The 19,174-nt window shown below is 34.5% G+C and overlaps 1 protein-coding gene across 3 annotated transcripts in view; it reads right to left on the bottom strand.

Annotated features, from left to right (window-relative positions):
* LOC138704991 (NAD(P) transhydrogenase, mitochondrial-like) overlaps positions 1 to 19,174 on the bottom strand; it is a 157,149-nt gene that overhangs the window by 124,262 nt on the left and 13,713 nt on the right. For all 3 annotated transcript variants that reach the window (XM_069833507.1, XM_069833508.1, XM_069833506.1), the window contains exon 2: positions 3,838 to 4,130. In XM_069833507.1, the coding sequence (XP_069689608.1) occupies positions 3,838 to 4,124 (287 nt within the window). In that variant the 5' untranslated portion in view covers positions 4,125 to 4,130. The remainder of the gene's footprint in view (positions 1 to 3,837; positions 4,131 to 19,174) is intronic.

The following is a 19,174-nucleotide window of genomic DNA, read 5'->3' as shown; positions in this document are numbered from 1 at the left end:
TCAGTAATTCTGTACAAGGATACATAAAATTCTTACCAATTCCTCCAACTGGAAACTTCTTCAGACACAAATTTTATCACTTAAAATATTTACACTAATTGGTTTGTAAAATGAACATAACCATTACGAAATAAAGCAAAGAACTTCATTTTTTGTACGAAACTCTTATCTTATGTGGCAAATATGTGCTCAGAATAGCTGTGTCACAGGTACTTTTACGACAGAACTATCTGGGTTCAGTATCTGTAAAAGAATTATCTTCACATATACTGCAACTCAGTTTTGAAGATCATTTAGATGACACCTTTGTTCTTGTGGATGAATGTGCGTAACAGAATAGCTTATGGACAGTACATAAGGTGCCTTGTATAGTGAATTAACAATGAAATGGGAAAAAGACTGCAACATAATGCACTACTATACGTAATGTTATGTTATCAAATATACAAATAATAAAACTTATCAGTTATATACATTTACTCCTATGAAACATTAAATACAATAGGCCTAGTTGTTTTTAATTGCTCAATTACTATTCATATTATTCTGCGACAATCATTATTTACAATTGATACAAACAATAGAATATATTAGTGGTGTGGTTTATGGTGAGACACTAAGTACTTGATTTGTCAAGTAACTAATAGTAGCTACTACAGGGAGTTGTAAAACAATAGCCTATTCTATTACGCATATTAATCCATAAGAATAAAGGTGTTATCTAATGATCTTTAGAGCCTACAACTAAGTCACAACTTTTGTGTGAAAGGTAATTCTATTACAAATATCGAACCCAGATAGTTCTGCCCATATTAAAAGTACCTGTGACACACAATGGTTCTGGGCACATATTTGCCACTTTTAAGAGAAGAGTTTCATAGAAAAAATAAAATTCTTTGCTTTATTTCGTAACGATTATGCTAATTTTACAAAGCAATTAGTACAGTTGCGTTTGAAGAAGTCTTTAGTGAGAGGAATAATTCGACAGACAGTAACACATTTCTATATAAAAATAGGCCTAGTCTCTTCTTGCTAATTTCTGTAATGACTGGTGTCAAGTTAATTTTAAAAAGTAATTCTTATATTATAGGTAACTTTCAGCCCTAAAATTTTTGTCTGTTTCTTTGAGGCACAGTTTTATGGCTATAGTAAAAGCCCAATATCATACAGCTGTCAGTAAACACACTTTGCCCATATTACAGTTTATTTACGGTATATTAGATGGTAACTTGGAAGTGAATAATGACAAGATGGAAGAATGGGGAAAAGAAATGCACCATAATGCACTATTATACGTAATGTTATGTTATCGTCATCGTCTTCGTAACAAGTATTAGGCTGAGTGGCCTGTTACGGTCTCAAACTAGAATTTTCAGTCCATCTCTTCTTTGGACGACCTAGAGATCTTTTGCCATGCGGATGGTAATGAAACAGTGCATCAATCCATTCTTTCGAGATGACCCTTCCACTGAAGTTGATATTTGCTGATGAACTGCATAATGGGTTCTATTTGAAGTTCTTGCATTATGTCCTCATCCTCATTTTTTTTTTTATGATCCCAGCGAGTATATCCAGCTGTTGCTCTCATGAACCTCATCTCACTTGCTGTTATTCTACTAACATCTTTATTCTTCACAGTACACACTTCACTACCATAGCTTAATACTGGTTGTGCTAAGGTTTTATACAAGCCTATTCTTGTGTGTCTTTGTACTAGTGAAGGTTTCATGATTTTATTAATGATCCCCATTGTTTTATTATATTTACATATTTTTTCAGAAATATCTACTTCATCATAAGGTGATAGTGTATAGTCAAGGTAAGTGAAAGTATTTACTCTTTGTTTATTTTATTATTCAAACAAATTTTACTTGGTACAGGGAATTTCCCACAAAATGACATGATTTTCGTTTTTTCAATATTACTTTCCATGTTATATTTTTCACTGACAATATTTAAATTGTGTACTGAATATTGTAGATCATTTTCAGTTGATGCTATGAGAACTAGATCATCAGCGAAAAGTAAAGCATCAAGCTGCAAATTTCGATTAATTGGAATAAATCCATGGCGGTTATGTTATCAAATACACAAATAATAAAGCTTATCAGTTATATACCTTTACACCTGTGAAACACAAAATACATTAGTTAAATTGTCTTTAATTGCTCAACCTACCACAGCCCACAGGATTAACTTACTGTAGGTCTGTTCTCACTCCAGAAACGAAAGACCTTTGCAAAATTGATATTCGCCAATGATTTTTTGAAAGACATACTTTCCACTGCATTGTATTCAAATTCACAGTATCTCAGTCCAAACTTTACTGAGCTTCTCCTGCAATAATCACTTTCTCTAAAATAATATTTTTTGTAATTATATGGTCAATACTGTTACACGTGCCATTTCATCTTATGTAAGAAAAATAGTAATAGATGATTTAAAATAAATCACAATTGGTTTTTAATGATGACCTCTTAATTTTATAGCACAAATGATTATACTGGTACTTCATGTGTATCATTTATGGATCAAATAATACAAAGAATATGGAAACAATTTGTCGAATAGTTTAAGAGACAACTCTATACATAGGCACATAAACAGACAGACGAAGATGCAAGTGCCCTGTTCAAAGCAACTTTATTAATATCAGAGAAGCTGAAAACGTGTATTCTACAAATTGATTTTTGTAACAACACAATAATCGTCCTTGGTAGCCTGTGTTACCATGCAGATCATTTGATCAGAGGTTTGCAGGTACAAACGCAGGTGATAAAATCCTTGGTGGCAGTGGCAATGACGACAGGGTTAATGGTGGTGATTACGATAATGATGATGATGATTTCAACTGCTTATAGAATATTAACGAACTTTCTTAGTTAATACTTGAATTACCATTCATCCATAAGTACACAGTAATACTCACTAAGCAGTTGATTAGATAGCACGCATTACACGAAACTTAATCTGGCCATATATCAACCTTAATACTGCTAATTCTATGTCAGTCAAATGTTGTAAAGACAACAGTCATCACTAAACACAAAGAATTAAATTACATAAGCTATAAAAATTACTGCTTCTTGAGCAATACTCACTTTCTATTCATACAGTATGTTCGCAAAGTATTTGTTAAATAATAATTTTATGAATATTTATGTAAATTCCATTAAAGTGGATGTGAATATCTTTGGTGACTAAGTGGTCACCATGCTTCAAGGATCTATGCTTAATTTAGCACTAGCCATCAGCCCATTATGGAAAGAGAGCAAAACAAGAAACAGAATTTTGTATCCTATTGAAAATTCAGGCACAATAAATTAGGTCTTAAATGCATCAACAGAATACTTCTCTTTATACAAATGGAAAAATAAAAAGTAAGTTTGTGGAATGATTACCTGATGAGCTACTACTACTATAGGCCTAGTGTAGCCCTGTGTGTATTTGCAATGTATGGAAAAAATTTCTATGCATCCAATAGCTTAAACCATTCTTAATTTATCTCTTAATTTGTGCAAATTAAGTTACGCATCCGGATGTTATCGATTCATGTACCAATTACAATACTGAACTAATTAATTTTGGAAACCAAAATAATGATTATAATACAGATGGCTTTGTGGTTATGCAAAAACTCAATCAGTTTCTCAATGGAAAACATAGTATGTTGGTACGAAATTAAGATATTTCAAAATAACGTAATTAAGTAAAACTTATAACTGTAACAAAACACTCCTCTTTCTGATGATCTTATGTCTTATCTTTCCAGTGGTTCTTTGTTTAATGGAATAAACATTACGGTACTCAATATGTTTACAACTTGTTAGATCATACCTTCTTTCATTCTTCCATATTTCTTTCGGCACTCCTATAGATAACTTGTTATATGGGATTCCTGGTACTGGCTTTGGGGCATCTTTTTTCACAATAGGCTGTGATTTCGGGATCTCCTGCTGTTTCTGGAAGAGTCGTGCAGAGGGCCCACAGAAAAGCCTGTGTTGCAATAGAAGAGAGCCTCTCCCCATCACCCTTCCACATCCCTTAGAAGGAAGGGAGAACAATCTGCTTACTCCCTCTCCATTTCTCACCACAAGTCGGAACACTAACAGGCCCTTTTCCATGATTCACTGTAACACAACATAAGCAATGCAATTAGAAATAAAGAGTGCAGAATAAATTACAGATGAGAGACAAATCAAATGAAATGTATTTATAGAAGGTATTTCCACCATAGAGGAAAAACTAAAAAGTCATGCCTGCCAAACTTTTCCTTTATATCATGATTTAATAAAGAGAAATAAAGTTTTACGAAGCTCGGAAAATACCCACATTTACATGTAAGGTAAGAGCACCTATAGTCGACAGGACACCTATAGTTGACACCAATTTTTAAAATGTTTGAAATAAGGTTAAATGCATTTGAAGGAGATCATGGATAAATCTGGTAACACTGTTGAACCCTCTCCTCTGCAACATCATAAAAGTTTGAATTTGTGTGGCCATTATATCTGAATCATGCTGGACTGAAGAAGTGTGTGTTTAGAATGAAGTAGATCTAGTGAATGGCTTAACAAGGTATACATTTAACTTTTGCTTAAGATACATTTCTTTGCTTTTATATACTAGTTACATGCATTTTAGGATATACAATATGTAATATGGTTCTGTTATTTCTTGTTGTTACGAAAACAAGCATGTTCTTAACCTAGTAGTAGGGATGTCAGGCTTAGGTATTTATAATTTGTGTTTTCCCTAAGGTTGACAGCTATGTCAACTTCAGGTTCTCAACTTAATATTACATTTTATAACTAGTTTAAACATGCTTCCCACAGTGTGCATGAATATCTTTATTTTTTTCGTCTACAACTCTTAGAACTTACAGTTGTCAGGGGCTGTCAACCTTAAGTACCCAATGTGTCAGCTTTAGAAGGCAATATCGAAGAATCATTTTTAGACAAAACATGGCTCCTAAAAAGAATTCAACAATATTCCCAGCAATCAATAGGTAAAGCACGTCTGTTGGAGAAGCATGTAGTCTGGTTTGATGAACAAATTGGGATGGACAAATTAAAAACTTTCCAGGAAAATAATGTCCAGGCGATTGTCTGCAAGAAGGTAAAGATCCTACAGCTACGACAAAACATACTAATAGATATGAATGTATTAGAACTACAATCTCAAACAGAAGCACCTAGGCCCATGACAACACAGTCAGTTCAACCTGAACCACCTACGACCACACAACACAGCTAGTTCAACCAGAATCACCTATGCTCACAACACCACAGCCAGTTCAACTATTAGAACATCCTTCACTGTCAGAAGACAAAGCACCTGAAATGGCATCCACAAGCAAGGATTTTGTGCCTTCCCCATTCAAAAGGAATTTATTTTGGCCTCGCCCTGTTGAAACAAATGCCCCAAAAAGAAAGAGAGAAAGAATTTCTGCTGTAATTACCTCACCATAAGCATTAGAATATCTTTATAAGGAAGATAATAACAAGAAACGAAGAAAGAGAAGAAGAATGGAAGAGAGCAAGGGAAGAAAAAAGGATTGTTCAAAAGAAGAAAAAGAAGTAGCAGTGGAAGAAAGAGAGAGAAATGCCAGAATCAGAAAGCTCAGATGAAAATGCAGTTTCACTGATGAATACTAGTGACTCTGAATGGTGTGAGGAGGATTCTGATGAGATGATAGAAAGTTTTGAGCAAGAAAATCTTAAAGAAGGGAATTTCATAGTTCGTGAATTTGTTGGGGGAAAGAGAAATACATCCAGACTTATTTACCTATTTTTATTTTATTTATTTAATCTGGTAGAGATAAGGCCATCAGGCCTTCTCTTCCCCTCTACCAGGGGATTACAACTACAATATTAAGAATACAATTACAATTATAATTACAATTAATATTAAATTTACAAATACAATAAAAATCAGAATACTAAAAGAATGACTGATTAATAAAAGCTAGACAGTTTATTGTACAAGTTAAGAAGAGAGAAACATTTTTTTTTTCATTAATTAAGTAAAAATTAAACCTACTCTACGCAGTAAGAAAATGCTTAATAAGCTTGCTTTTGAACACTACTAAATTCCGACAGTCTCTGATGTCACTGGGTAGGGTATTCCACAAGCGCGATAGCGAGATTGTGTATGATGATGAATACGATGATGTCTTATGTGTTGGTATGGCTAGTATGCGGCTATTTTGCGTGTGTGTGTGAAGAGATTATGATATGATGACAGGTAACTGAAACGGGAGGCAAGGGAGGTAGGTGTAGAAGTGTGAAGGACTTGGAAAAGGGGAAGAAGAGAATGAAAATTTCTATGTTCATTAAGCCGTAGCCAGTTTAGAGTTTGGAAGGTTGGGGTAATGTGGTCAGCGCAACGGACATCACAGACGAAGCGAACACAAGAATTATGAACACGTAATTTTTGCAACTGGTTGACATTGAGGTCAGTCAGTAGAAAATCACAATAATCGAAGTGGGGCATTACTAGTGTTTCCACTAGTATTTTCTTGAGTGATAGCGGAAGGAATTTTCGAATGCTGTTTGAGGAATGTAGTATGGAAAGCACTTTTTTGGTAATATGGGTTACTTGGTTATTCCAGTATAAATGCGTATCAATGTAAACTCCAAGGTTTTTAACACAGGAAGCAAAAGGGATTATTGTGTTGTTTAACTTGATTGGAAGAGCAGGAGTAATGTTGTATAATAGACGTTGATGTCCCACTAGGATTGCTTGTGATTTTCTTGCAATGAGAGTCAAACCAAACTTTCTGGCCCATGCAGATATAGATTCAAGGTCCTTGTTAAGGTGTTAAGATTTTGTATTGCGTCATTGAGTGAGTCAGGGGTTGTATGGATATAGATTTGTAAATCGTCTGCCTAAAGGTGATGCTTACAGTGCTGTAGAGTCGAGGGGATGTCATTTACGTAAATAGTGAATAGTAGTGGTGATAGAACAGATCCCTGTGGGATTCCAGAACCAACGATATGCCATGAGGAAGTTCGACTTCCAATGCAAACACACTGCTGACATTCGCTGAGTTAAGAGGAGAACCAAGAAACTGTGCTTTATGATAGTTGGAGTGAACGTAATTTTCTCGTCAGTAAGTCGATATTTACAGTGTCAAACGCTGTATTGAAGTCTAGTAGTGTCAGTATTGTAATTTTACGTTCGTCCATAGCTTTTCGGATGTCTTCCATTACTTCCAACAGTGCAGTCGCTGTACTGTGTCAAGTCCTGAAACCTGACTGATGTGTGTCCAAGAGTTCATATCTGTTTAGGTAGTCAATGAGTTGTCTGTGTACTATCCTCTCTAACGCATTCGATAAGGTAGGTAGAATACTAATAGATCGATAGTCGTTGGGCATTGTCGACATTTTAGCTTTGGGTATAGGGCGCACAAAGGCCTATGTATTGTTCAAGATATAATAGAATATGTAATAAAAGTAATGGGTTTGAAGTGTTAATGCAAGTAAAGCAGAATTTGAAGCTGATGAAAATGACATTTCTTGCATATATTTAAATTAAATAATTGGGTATGTAGAGACTCCAGAGCGGACTATAAGGGGGGAACGGATAAGATGTGTTCAAAAAGCGATTGAATGTCAAGGAGAAATAACTGGATCTTTCTTTGTATTAAACTGATGTTTTAAAGTCTTCATATTAAATTAAACTTGTTTTTAAGTAGTAGTAATAATACAATTAATAACTTATATACGGTCTTTTATTATGTATACATCAGGGGCAGCTCTACAATAAGAAATGCAGAGCTGCAGAACCGCCATTTAAATGGACCTGTAAAATTAAAAATGTAAAACGTGCTTTCATGTAATCTAGTTCATTGTTTCATTTATTTTTTCAATTCACTCTCCTTCGATTCGAGATTTTACTGTCTGTAGGAGCCTTGAACTGCTCGAGAATTTTAGCTGTAGTGTACTTTTCGGATCTATGATCCGCAATTCCTGGAGCTTAACGTAGGGTAGTCTGCAGCAGAAAACTGGTTTTCTTCACCGTTCCATAAGACTACATTAGAGCTGCAACCGAAGCAGCTCTCTCCGAATATACAAAAAAAACTGCCAACACCCTCATCTCTTTATGACCTGCGTTAGAACACATAGGCTTCTGGACTACTGTATATTATTACAGTTCAAGTGTGTTATGGTACTGTGGGAGGTGTGGTGTGATTAGTCAGTGTGTCTAAGGAAATATTTTATATTAAAAATGAATTAAATGAAAACCTAATCGACCAACCCTTTTCGAAATTAAAAGAGAAATTGCACATTAACTTGATAAATTAGGACGTCCTACACCAAATTTAAATATTGAAATTTCTGGAAAAAGTCGAAGAAATCATGTAACCTACTACTCATTTTAATACCGAGATATGTAATGGAAACAATTGGGTTTTTGCTGCGCTCATGAAAAGTTTCTCCCCCACCCGTGTCTTCTGTTTGGAGGAGAAAATACATGAACAAAAATCGGAGTGAAGGATTTAGTTAATTTCACTTAAAAAACTAGAAAAGCATGAAAATTCGAAAACTCATTTCAAGTCAAACAGATTTGTCACTGCTAGAGATATTAAAATATTCTAACACAGTTTGATTCTGCGTATTGGATTAACATTCAGAAACAAGATGAAAATGTTTTTAAAAATAGATATGGTCTATCTAAAATAATTAACTGTGTGAAATTCTGTGCTGCATTTGAATTAGCGATGCGAGGACTTGCCGAATCAGAAGATTCAACAAACCACGCTATATTTCGGGATTTGACTGATTTTACTCCACATTTAGATTAAATTTTCAAAGATCACTTATAGGGCTTGTCACAATTCAAAGGAACCGAACTACAAAAACAATTCAAAATTAAATGCTGGATAGCAATAAAATTATTGGAAATTTCTCTTCACTGCCACCAAAACATGACGCTGAAAGTTTGGTGCAAACTATCTTAATGGAATATAGGCTTAACAGAAATTCAGTCATAATTGAACCACATAAATTAATTGTGCTGGTTAATGAGTGGGAAACACGGAGAATTTGTATTGTCTCCCACACCTCATTTCTCTCGCTGTTATGCCAAAGAATTAAATTTAATAATGCAACAAACATGCTCACAAACTGGTCAAGTTACGATACTTTATTGCAAATCTATAGGAACTCCCAGCTCTTTGTTTTATAATTTCGTCAGCTGGTACAGGTATAGGCTAGAAAAGTTGGCGTAACGAAATTCGGTAGTAAATAAAAGCATTCAAACGACAGAAAGTTTCTGATAATTGTTCATTCAGGTATCAACATGTGGAGCATATCTCCACTACGTGACTAGTTGTGCCAGGTGGGAGAGGTGTAGCGCACGGAGTGGGTAGGACGCACGGATAGTTAGAGTACAATTTTGGGTGCACAGTCAACTTCGAGAAGGGGCTGTAATTACACACGTTATTCGTTTGCTAAATCCACTATTTTTCATGCAGAACTGCCAACCTTTGTAACCGCAGGCCGCTACTGGTATACATATACAAAATACCTCTAAATCCCACTCACATAATTTTCTTGAGGATATAAAAAATTTGTCAACTATAGGTTCTAGACATGTCAGCTTTAGGGTCTTTTCTATTTTCAGTTGTCAATTATAGGTGCATGTCAAGAGGTTATTGTTAAATTTATTTTTGAATCTAAATATTTACAATGTAACTAATAACACATACGTAGGTTAAAGTAGGGATTTACAGGTGTCAGAATATATTTTTAAAATTCTTTCTTACGGTATGGTACAGTCGGAGGATTGAAAAAAACAATAGCCTACACATTTCCTTAACATGTCGACTACCGGTGCTCTTACCTTATCTCCAAAAATAAGACATCTGTAGGACAAAAATAACTGCAGAAATGTAGTTAAAAATTGTGTTCTTGAACATACAAAGAGGTACTGGTACATGAAGAATACACAAAATTAGACAAGAACCTTTCATTCTCAAGATAATAACACTTGAAAATAATCAAAAGAATGAAGGAAAAAAAAAAACACATATTTAGGCCTAGAAAAAAAAACATGTAGTTTCCAAAGGTTCCAACATAAAACATTCAAGAAAAGCATAGTTGTTTAACTTGGCAATACTAAGAAAGAATGGCACAGCACAGACCAGTAATGTTGTAATCCATGAAGGAAAAAGAAAAGAAAAAAGCAGCAGCAGTAGTAATATTGTCCCTGCAAGTTATCTTGGTAGCTGGGTAGTGCTTTCTGCTTCCTCTACAGCAGGCATTCTCAACTTGGTCCTCGCAAGCACCATGGTGCTCTTTTAATGACATTTGGTGCTCTCATGACGCGAGTAAAAATGTGCTCGCGAGCACGAATACTCCTGAGGTCCTTTTTTCAATGCAAACTTTGTTGTACATCTGCAAAATAAAATAGTGTTCCTATCCATTCATTATACTATTTCAGTGATCTAGTAGGTCTTTCTGTATTTCATTATGTATAATCCCTTTCAATTCAGTGTGTGCTTTGTCAGAAAGATCATTCAGGAGAATAATATGGCTGCTCATGAGGAACTTGAATGGACAGATCTTCAGTCCTCCTTAGTGCTGAAATATTAACTGTTTTAAAATGAGAAAACTGTAGTGCTTGAGAAAAGTGGCACAAGTCAAAAATGTTAATTTTACAGGAGAAGGAAAAAACTGTCTTCACACTGGTTTATGTCGATCTGATTTTCTTCTGTTGAATTATTCTAATGGGAGAAATACTTACGTCTCTTTTCAAGCAAGTATATGTTCTGTAAGTTGTCAATAAATTAATAAAAAATTTTTGTGGAAACTGACTTATGCCAATTTTCCCAAGCATTGCAGAAATTCAAGCAGAAGCTACAAAATGGTTTCAAATACAACAGAGTGTTTCTCTCAAATGTGTATTTGGAAAGACCTACCTATGCGAAAAAAACTCTCACTTATGAAATACTTCTCTAAGAAAGCACGCGTCCACACTTGTGGAGTAACAGTCAGTGCGTCTGGCCACGAAACCAGGCGGCCCGGGTTCGAATCCCGGTCGGGGCAAGTTACCTGGTTGAGGTTTTTTCTGGGGTTTTCCCTCAACCCAATACAACCAAATGTTGGGTAACTTTCGGTGCTGGACTCCGGACTCATTTCACCGGCATTATCACCTTCATTTCATTCAGATGCTAAATAACCTGAGATGTTGATACAGCGTCGTAAAATAACCCAATATATAAAAAAAAAAAAGAAAGCACGATCATGACTGATTTATTGATTCACATCTTAAGTGACTTTTCCTTGGACATAGCTGAAATTTTAAACGACATTCAAGTTCAAGGATCTCATTACCCTGGTGAGTGTTTTAAAAATGTATACTTTATCTGATATTTAATTTATTTACGCATTTATATATTAAAAATATTCGATTTCATGGTGCTCGTTCACTTAGTATTGCATGTGGGCTGTGCTCATAATCTGATAAAAATTGATAACCCCTGCTTTACAGCTACTGTACCTATTTTGTATCAGAAACTTTTGAAGCAGTAGTAGTGGTACCAACTTTCACGAAAACATGTTCGATTTTTATTTTAGGTGTGTTTACACTTCAATCAGTGTGAAAAGTGTCCATTAACAATGAGCAGGCCTGCAGAACTCGTAAGTAGGGGAAATATGACATCAGCCTCACTCCACTTCTATTGGGGATGATCGACTTCCACATATAGTTAGTTACATTCTCTGGCCGTCAAAGGTCCATCAGTGGCGGAATGTAATTTTCAAAAAGGATTGTAATAAATTTACTGTTTTTGTAATGCGTTACCTCATTTCAAGGTTTACAATTATGCTAGATTTCCTGTCGATAGTTTCTTTGAGATTTCTTTGCACCTAACCTGTTTTAGATTTTCGAAAACTTTCCTCCTATCACCACCTATAGAAACAAGTGTGTGCATTCCATAATTCTTAATATGGACTTTGTTGAAATGTGGTTTAATATTGAAATGATGAGTAGAAATAAATTGGATGGGACACAGTAAACAAACAATTCTTTCGTCTTCAACAACAAAATAATCATATTCCCATTTCCTTTGGTAGTAGTATTCCTTCACAGGTTTAGATTTTGCCATGTTCCAGTTCTCACTTATTTATATATTTTCTGATTTACTTATTCACTTACTTATTTACTTACTTAATTACTTATTTATTTATTTACTTATTTATTTATTTGGCTGGAGTGCGTTACAATGTTGAATGACAGCACTGACATCTGGTCATATAGCTATCACTCACTTATCAATGTACAATTTATTTATCGTCCTATTACTAGTAAAACCAGTTAAGACCAGTAATACAAGTTTTGTAAAAAAAAACAGGAATTAAAACTTTATTAATGTACGAAAAAAACATAATAAATTCTTCAAATAAAGTAATTATTTTGTTGCCTACATGCAACATTTCGGACTTATTTCATTTTAGTAGAATACAGAGCACTGAAAAACAAGTCGGGGACTGTACTTAACTTATTTTACACAAAAAATGGACTTAATCGGCTTTACTAGTAATAGGACCATATATACATAGGTAGACCTTCTTACATTATATGCACACATACATTTTAAAATTTATTTTACATGTCTTTTAATTAATTTATTTCTCTCATTCATTTTTCTCTTACTTTCTAAAGGTATCCTCAGGATTTTATTATCTGTTCAATTGTAATTCTTGATAGCGTATTGTATACCTGCCTCCGCGAGAATGAATGTTGATGAAGCCGAGTGTAACTAGCACATCATGACTGCACTGGTAGAAAAGGTGGGTGGGGTACGAAAGGGGAGTAAAGCAGTCGCTCTGAGGAGCTACAGTTCTGCAGGTCTGAACAATGAGTGTCATTCAGTCAGTCTGTCTGCTTGTCTTTCTGTTTTTCGAAGACCAGCTAAGTATAATGCATTGATAGACAGTGACAGCAGCTTTCATCAGAAGTTCCATATGCGAATTTGCTACAAGGTGTGCTTTGTGTGATATGTGTATACTGTAATATGTATGTGTGCAATGCCAGCAAAGAATATGGAATGCGGATCTTTATTGTTTCCAGAAAACACTAATAAAAATAAAATAAATTCATTCTTCTAAATATATACAATACAGTAGCTATAATTAATAAAATATAATAAATATAAAAATGAAGGAAAATAATTCGCACAATAAACTGAATCTCTAACCATAATTATTAAAACGCAAATTCATAAATTTGAAACACTGTTATTATATCTTCAACTACTATTTCTATATGAGCTACTAAGGATAATGGAATTAAACCTTTAAATGAGTTCTTCTAAATATATACAATACAGTAGCTATAATTAATAAAATATAATAAATATAAAAATGAAGGAAAATAATTCGCACAATAAACTGAATCTCTAACCATAATTATTAAAACGCAAATTCATAAATTTGAAACACTGTTATTATATCTTCAACTACTATTTCTATATGAGCTACTAAGGATAATGGAATTAAACCTTTAAATGAGTTCGCTCCATACAAGTTATTACCTAACCAAAACTCTCACCACCTTCATAGCTGAGAAATTTTAAATCATATCAATCGTCTTATTAATATTTATAGATAAGCTTTTGTTTTTAAACTCTTAATCACATCAGACAATCACAGATTTTATAACTTTCCTCTCCATACTGTGTATAACCTTGGTGAATCTCGACTGCTACCAAACATTGTTTATGGCATCACATATGGTAATAGTGAGCATAGTTAACTTATCGACTACACAATGCAAGTTTATTTTACTAGGTTAGTATAAGAGGTACAGGTTCTGCCACTAGGACTAACCTCTGCTCATCTCTCATTTACCAAGATAACTTGCAGGGACAATAGTAGTACCAGCACTAACTTACTAGTAATGAAATTGATAGAAGCACTAGTAATAGTATTATACATAAGGTTACTCTGCATCATGTAGGGTAACTCTATACCACTTTTGAAATAAACTGTGACTGTGTGGGGGGGAAAGGAATAATGAATTATGTTGTTGTTGTCTAGTGCCTTGCATCTGGCAATGAAGCCACGAGCAGTCGTGCTTTCCAATACTTTTGAACTGTAGTTTCTTCTGATCTTAATGCTTCACAGGTCTTCAAGTAATCTTCATTCATTTCTGCTGGATCGTTACATAGGACACATATTGGTGAAGCTGAGATACCTATTCTGTAGAGATGACTTGCTAGACAGTCATGATTTGTCAATAGTCTATAGGCTGCAACTGCTGTTTTCCTTGGTCTCTGGGGAATTATATCTGGGTTGGAAAGTAGTGTAATCCATTTTTTGTCTTTGACATTTGATTCTATGTCTTGTAGGTATGAATGAGAAAATTTTGTAGTGATCAAGCGTTTTATTGAGGAATATGAGAAATTAAATTTAGACTTTTGTTTTATTGTTGTGCCTTTCTTTGCAAGTGTGTCTGCGGTTTCATTCCCCATGACTCCACAGTGTGCTGGAATCCATTGGAGATGGACAATCATTAACTTTTTGGAGTTGTGTTAACATTTTGTAGCATTCTCTTATTTTTGTTGACTTCCTTGTAGCATTTGAGCATATTCCCTGAATTGCAGCTTTAAAATCTGAAAGAATTACTGTCTTGTTATATTTATTTAAGGGAAGATTTAATAATTGTCGGAGAGCAATGTGTATAGCCTCTATTTCGCCATCATAATTTGTTGTGTCTCTGCCAACAGAATGATAAAAGGAAAAATGTGTACATGTAACTCCAGCTCCAGTAAGGTTTTCTGTGGTGGATCCATTGGTATATATGTGTAGCCATTCTTCTGTAGGGTATCTAGTATTGATCGTTTCCAGTGCTAGAAGTTTTTGTATTATAATTCATTATAATGAATTATAATATTAATGAAAACTTACAATTCCACACACCAGATGATACATGACAGCCTGTATGGTTTATCATAATTTTTAGCTAGTCTCTTAATCTTAATTGAATTGGTTACCGGTACTTTTTAAAAACCCCATAAGTCACTAATTTTGTAATTTTCGTTTTATGTCAAAAAAATGAAAGTTGCAGCTTAGATGCATCATTTTATACTGAAACATAGTAAGACTGGTATATAAACTAGTTGTGAGGACAATGCACATAGTAGTTTGGTTCTGAAACTCCTTAAGTCACGGACTTCAGTGGTTTCTCAACGTAACCATGTTTCACTATAAAGTGTGTTCCCTGTAGTCAGCTATTGATAACATGAAAGTCACTCACACCAATAAAACAATTTGTGTTCAATTTGTTGTAGTATTGTTTATACTATGCCAACATGTCTTTAGTGGATGACAGAGAGATAAATGAACCCATTACAAAGAAAAAGGGAATAAAAATAATACTTTGGAATAATATAACAGGATGAACCATAAGTAAAGGTAAAGGTATCCCCGTAACATGCCATGAAGGCGCTTGGGGGGCATGGAGGTAGAGCCCCATGCTTTCCATGACCTCGGCACTAGAATGAGGTGGTGTGGTCGGCACCACGCTCTGACCACCTTTTACCCCCGGGAAAGACCCGGTACTCAATTTTATAGGAGCTGAGTGAACCTCGGGGCCATTCTGAAAGTTTGGCAACGAGAATGTCATTAATTTCAGGGGGTTTTTCCTCGAGATATTTTAAACAAAAAAGTGTCATACAATTTTGCTTTCTTTCCGAGATAAAAATTCTTATATATGATGAAATATTTCATAGCGTGTTTTGGGAAAGCCAGTGATTTAATTCCCGATATGTTCAGTCAGTTTATTATGATAATGAATGATTGAAAAAAATTGTCCTTTAAACATACAGAAATTTGATCCAAACAAATGTAAAAATGTCTTTTAAAATTCCTTTTCAGAACGAAACATTACATTTGTTTGGGTCAAATTTCTGTACATTTAAAGGACAAAACTAAAATTCTTTGAATCATTTATTATTATAATACATTGCTCTCTTAAACTGAATGAGCATATTGGGCATTAACTCAATGGGTTTCCCAAACACACTACGAAATGTTTCATATAAAACAATTTATATATATATAAAAAGGAAGATCACATTTTTCTTGTTCGAAATATCTCAAAGAATAACCTCCTGAAAGTAATGACATTACTCATGGGCCATCATATATATATTCCTTTCACTTGTTACTTTGAACTAAGTTTAAATATACCTTAGTTGGCTAGTTTTGACTTGGAAACCATTTTCACAAATATGTTCATTCAAGTTTGCACCCACCCTAACTTCCTGTGTTGTAGAGACGTCATTCTCTGCCTACAAAAACATACTGACTGACAAGTGCAGGAACCTCACAGAAACCATAGAAATGATGTTAGGTTGTTAACTGTGCAAAAAAAAAAAAAAAAAAAAAAAAAAAGTGAAGTGAAGTGAAGTGAAATAAGACATTTGGAACAAAAATTAAAATGCATAATTTAATGTACTTTTCGCTTGATTGTGCATATTTCATAGTTTAATAGTGCATTCTGCATCAATGCACTATTTTGGGATTTTATAGTAAATGAAATTCTTGTCTCTAACTATCACCTTCGCTTTTTAACTTCACTCTAGAATATGCCATTAGGAAAGTTCAGGATAACAGAGAGGGTTTGGAATTGAACAGCTTATATCAGTTACTTTTCTATGCGGATAACGTGAATATGTTAGGAGAAAATCTATACACAATTAGGGAAAACATGGAAATTCTACTTGAAGCAAGTAAAGCGACAGATCTGGAAGTAAATTCCGAAAAGACAAAGTATATGACCAAAATATTGTACGAAATGGAACTATAAAAATTGGAGATTTATCCTTCGAAGAGTTGGAAAAATTAAAATATCTTGGAGCAACAGTAACAAACATAAATGACACTCAGGAGGAAATTAAACGCAGAATAAATATGGGAAATGCATGTTATTATTCGGTTGAGAAGCTTTAGTCATCTAGTCTGCAGTCAAAAAATCTGAAAAGTTAGAATTTATAAAATAGTTATATTACCAGTTGTTATGTATGGTTGTGAAACTTGGACTCTCACTCTGAGGGAGGATCAGAGAATAAGGTTCTTAGGAAAATATTTGGGGCTAAGAGAGATGAAGTTACAGGAGTCACACAATGCAGAACTGCACGCATTGTATTCTTCACCTGACATAATTAGAAACATTAAACTCAGAAGTTTGAGATGGGCAGTGCATGTAGCACATATGGGTGACTCCAGAAATGTATATAGAATGTTAGTTGGAAGACCTGAGGAAAAAAGACCTTTGGGGAGGCCGAGACGTAGATGGGAGGATAATATTAAGATGGATTTAAGAGAAGTGGAATGTGATGCTGGGGACTGGATTAATCTTGCTCGGGATAGGGACTGATAGTGGGCTTATGTGAGGGAAGCAATGAACCTCCCAGTTTCTTAAAAGCCATTTGTAAGTAAGTAAGTAAACAAATTATATCAACACACATAGGTTACTTTGATATTCTTAATATATTAACAAAATATTATTCATTACTTTTTGAAATCCCTTAAGTCATGTACATTTTGACTTGCCTAGCAGCAAATTTAAAATTATGTACAAGTTAAGGACATGCTTTCATGACTCCTTTACTCAATATTTAAATTTGAGAAGCAACAATTTTTTTTATAAAAACATTCTAGTTTATATTAATTATTCTGTCCCTCCTCTCCTCCCCACAAGTTTACAATTCTTAACTTATGGGGATCGAGAACTGGTATTTTCAACATGGTATGGCCGTTGCCATATTGACTACACCCCAACTCTGGCTACTAGCAACAGGCATCTATAATGAACACCGATCAAAATACCCCTCATTTCTCGTGAAAAACAACAACTGAATAGACTACAGTGGACTATAGTGGACTTTATGTTGTCAGCAAACAGCTGGATACATTAAGAAGATTGATTGATTAACTTGTGGGGGTAAAAAATTACCAATCCAACTCAATTCCTATTTGTACTTGGGTTAATAGATGTTCTAAAAAAACTGCATCATCAAAGTGAGAATAAAATTAATATTGAATTCTGAACGTCATGTCTTCACAATATAATAGTCATTTCAACATTTCAAGGTAAGTAAGCAGTTGATTGTATCAGAAAAAAGTATTTACAATTCCTAATTTCGGGATGGGGGCTTAACCTCGAAGACCTCCCCACTCCACACTACATAGGTCACTGATTAAGTGTGTGTTTTTGCTGCTTACAGTCTTCTAAATTTTATTTTCAGTGCTCCATATTTCATATCTTCAACATCTTCTGATTTCTTGAAGTTAGCAATGGAGAGAACAGCAACTCTTATAATGTATGTTTTCTTCTTTGACTTGTTTACCAAGGTAATGTATGTCATAATTCATTTATGCACAGTACAAGTGTACCATTTTAAAACCCAACAAATGTACAAAGTCTTCTGTTAGAAGCTTGACAGGCACTTGGGAAGTTTCGACCCTCCCATACACTAAACATGCAAAGGCCATGCAGGCTGAGGGTCCATTCACATTCCTAATGGAAGACCTTATATTTATAATACGGTGTGAAAACGGCGACCAGTTTAAATGTCTTTCCCAAAACATTCAGTAAGTCCATAGGCGGAAAGAGAAATGTTTCCTTGGGGGGGAGGGGGGGGGCAAAGCAAAACCACAGAATCCCCATATAACAGGGTTATGAGGGACATCATTTACCTCCTCCCCCCATTATAGCTTGACCGCAGTACAGTACAGTATATCGGAATATGATCATTTAATCAAGATATTTTTGGGGGGCATTTTCTTACAGTGTTACATCCATGTCTGCGATGTTTATGACCGAATTGTATAGGGTTTGAACTGTAGATCTACTACAAATTATAACAGGGCATAATTTAAAATAATCCCTCCCTTTTTCCCTCTTGTACAGAAACACGTAACTATATAACAGTGTTAACAGAAACTTTTTTATATTAAGCTTTCCTGAAGATATCATATGAAATTTAAACTCTATTTATTTTATTTAATCTCGTCTTTAAATTTACACATTATACTGGGATCACTTTTCTTTTTTCTGCATTGTTGTGCAGAATATTACTCATATTTCTCCAAGTGGCAGCCTGAACACCTGCAAACTTCTAACGCATGAGTACAGGCTGTGACAAAAGAAACATTAC

The sequence above is a fragment of the Periplaneta americana genome, chromosome 8 (genome assembly GCF_040183065.1).
Source record: "Periplaneta americana isolate PAMFEO1 chromosome 8, P.americana_PAMFEO1_priV1, whole genome shotgun sequence".
In the NCBI taxonomy this organism is placed as follows: Eukaryota; Metazoa; Arthropoda; class Insecta; order Blattodea; family Blattidae; genus Periplaneta; species Periplaneta americana.
This window is presented reverse-complemented; position numbering and strand designations above follow the sequence as displayed.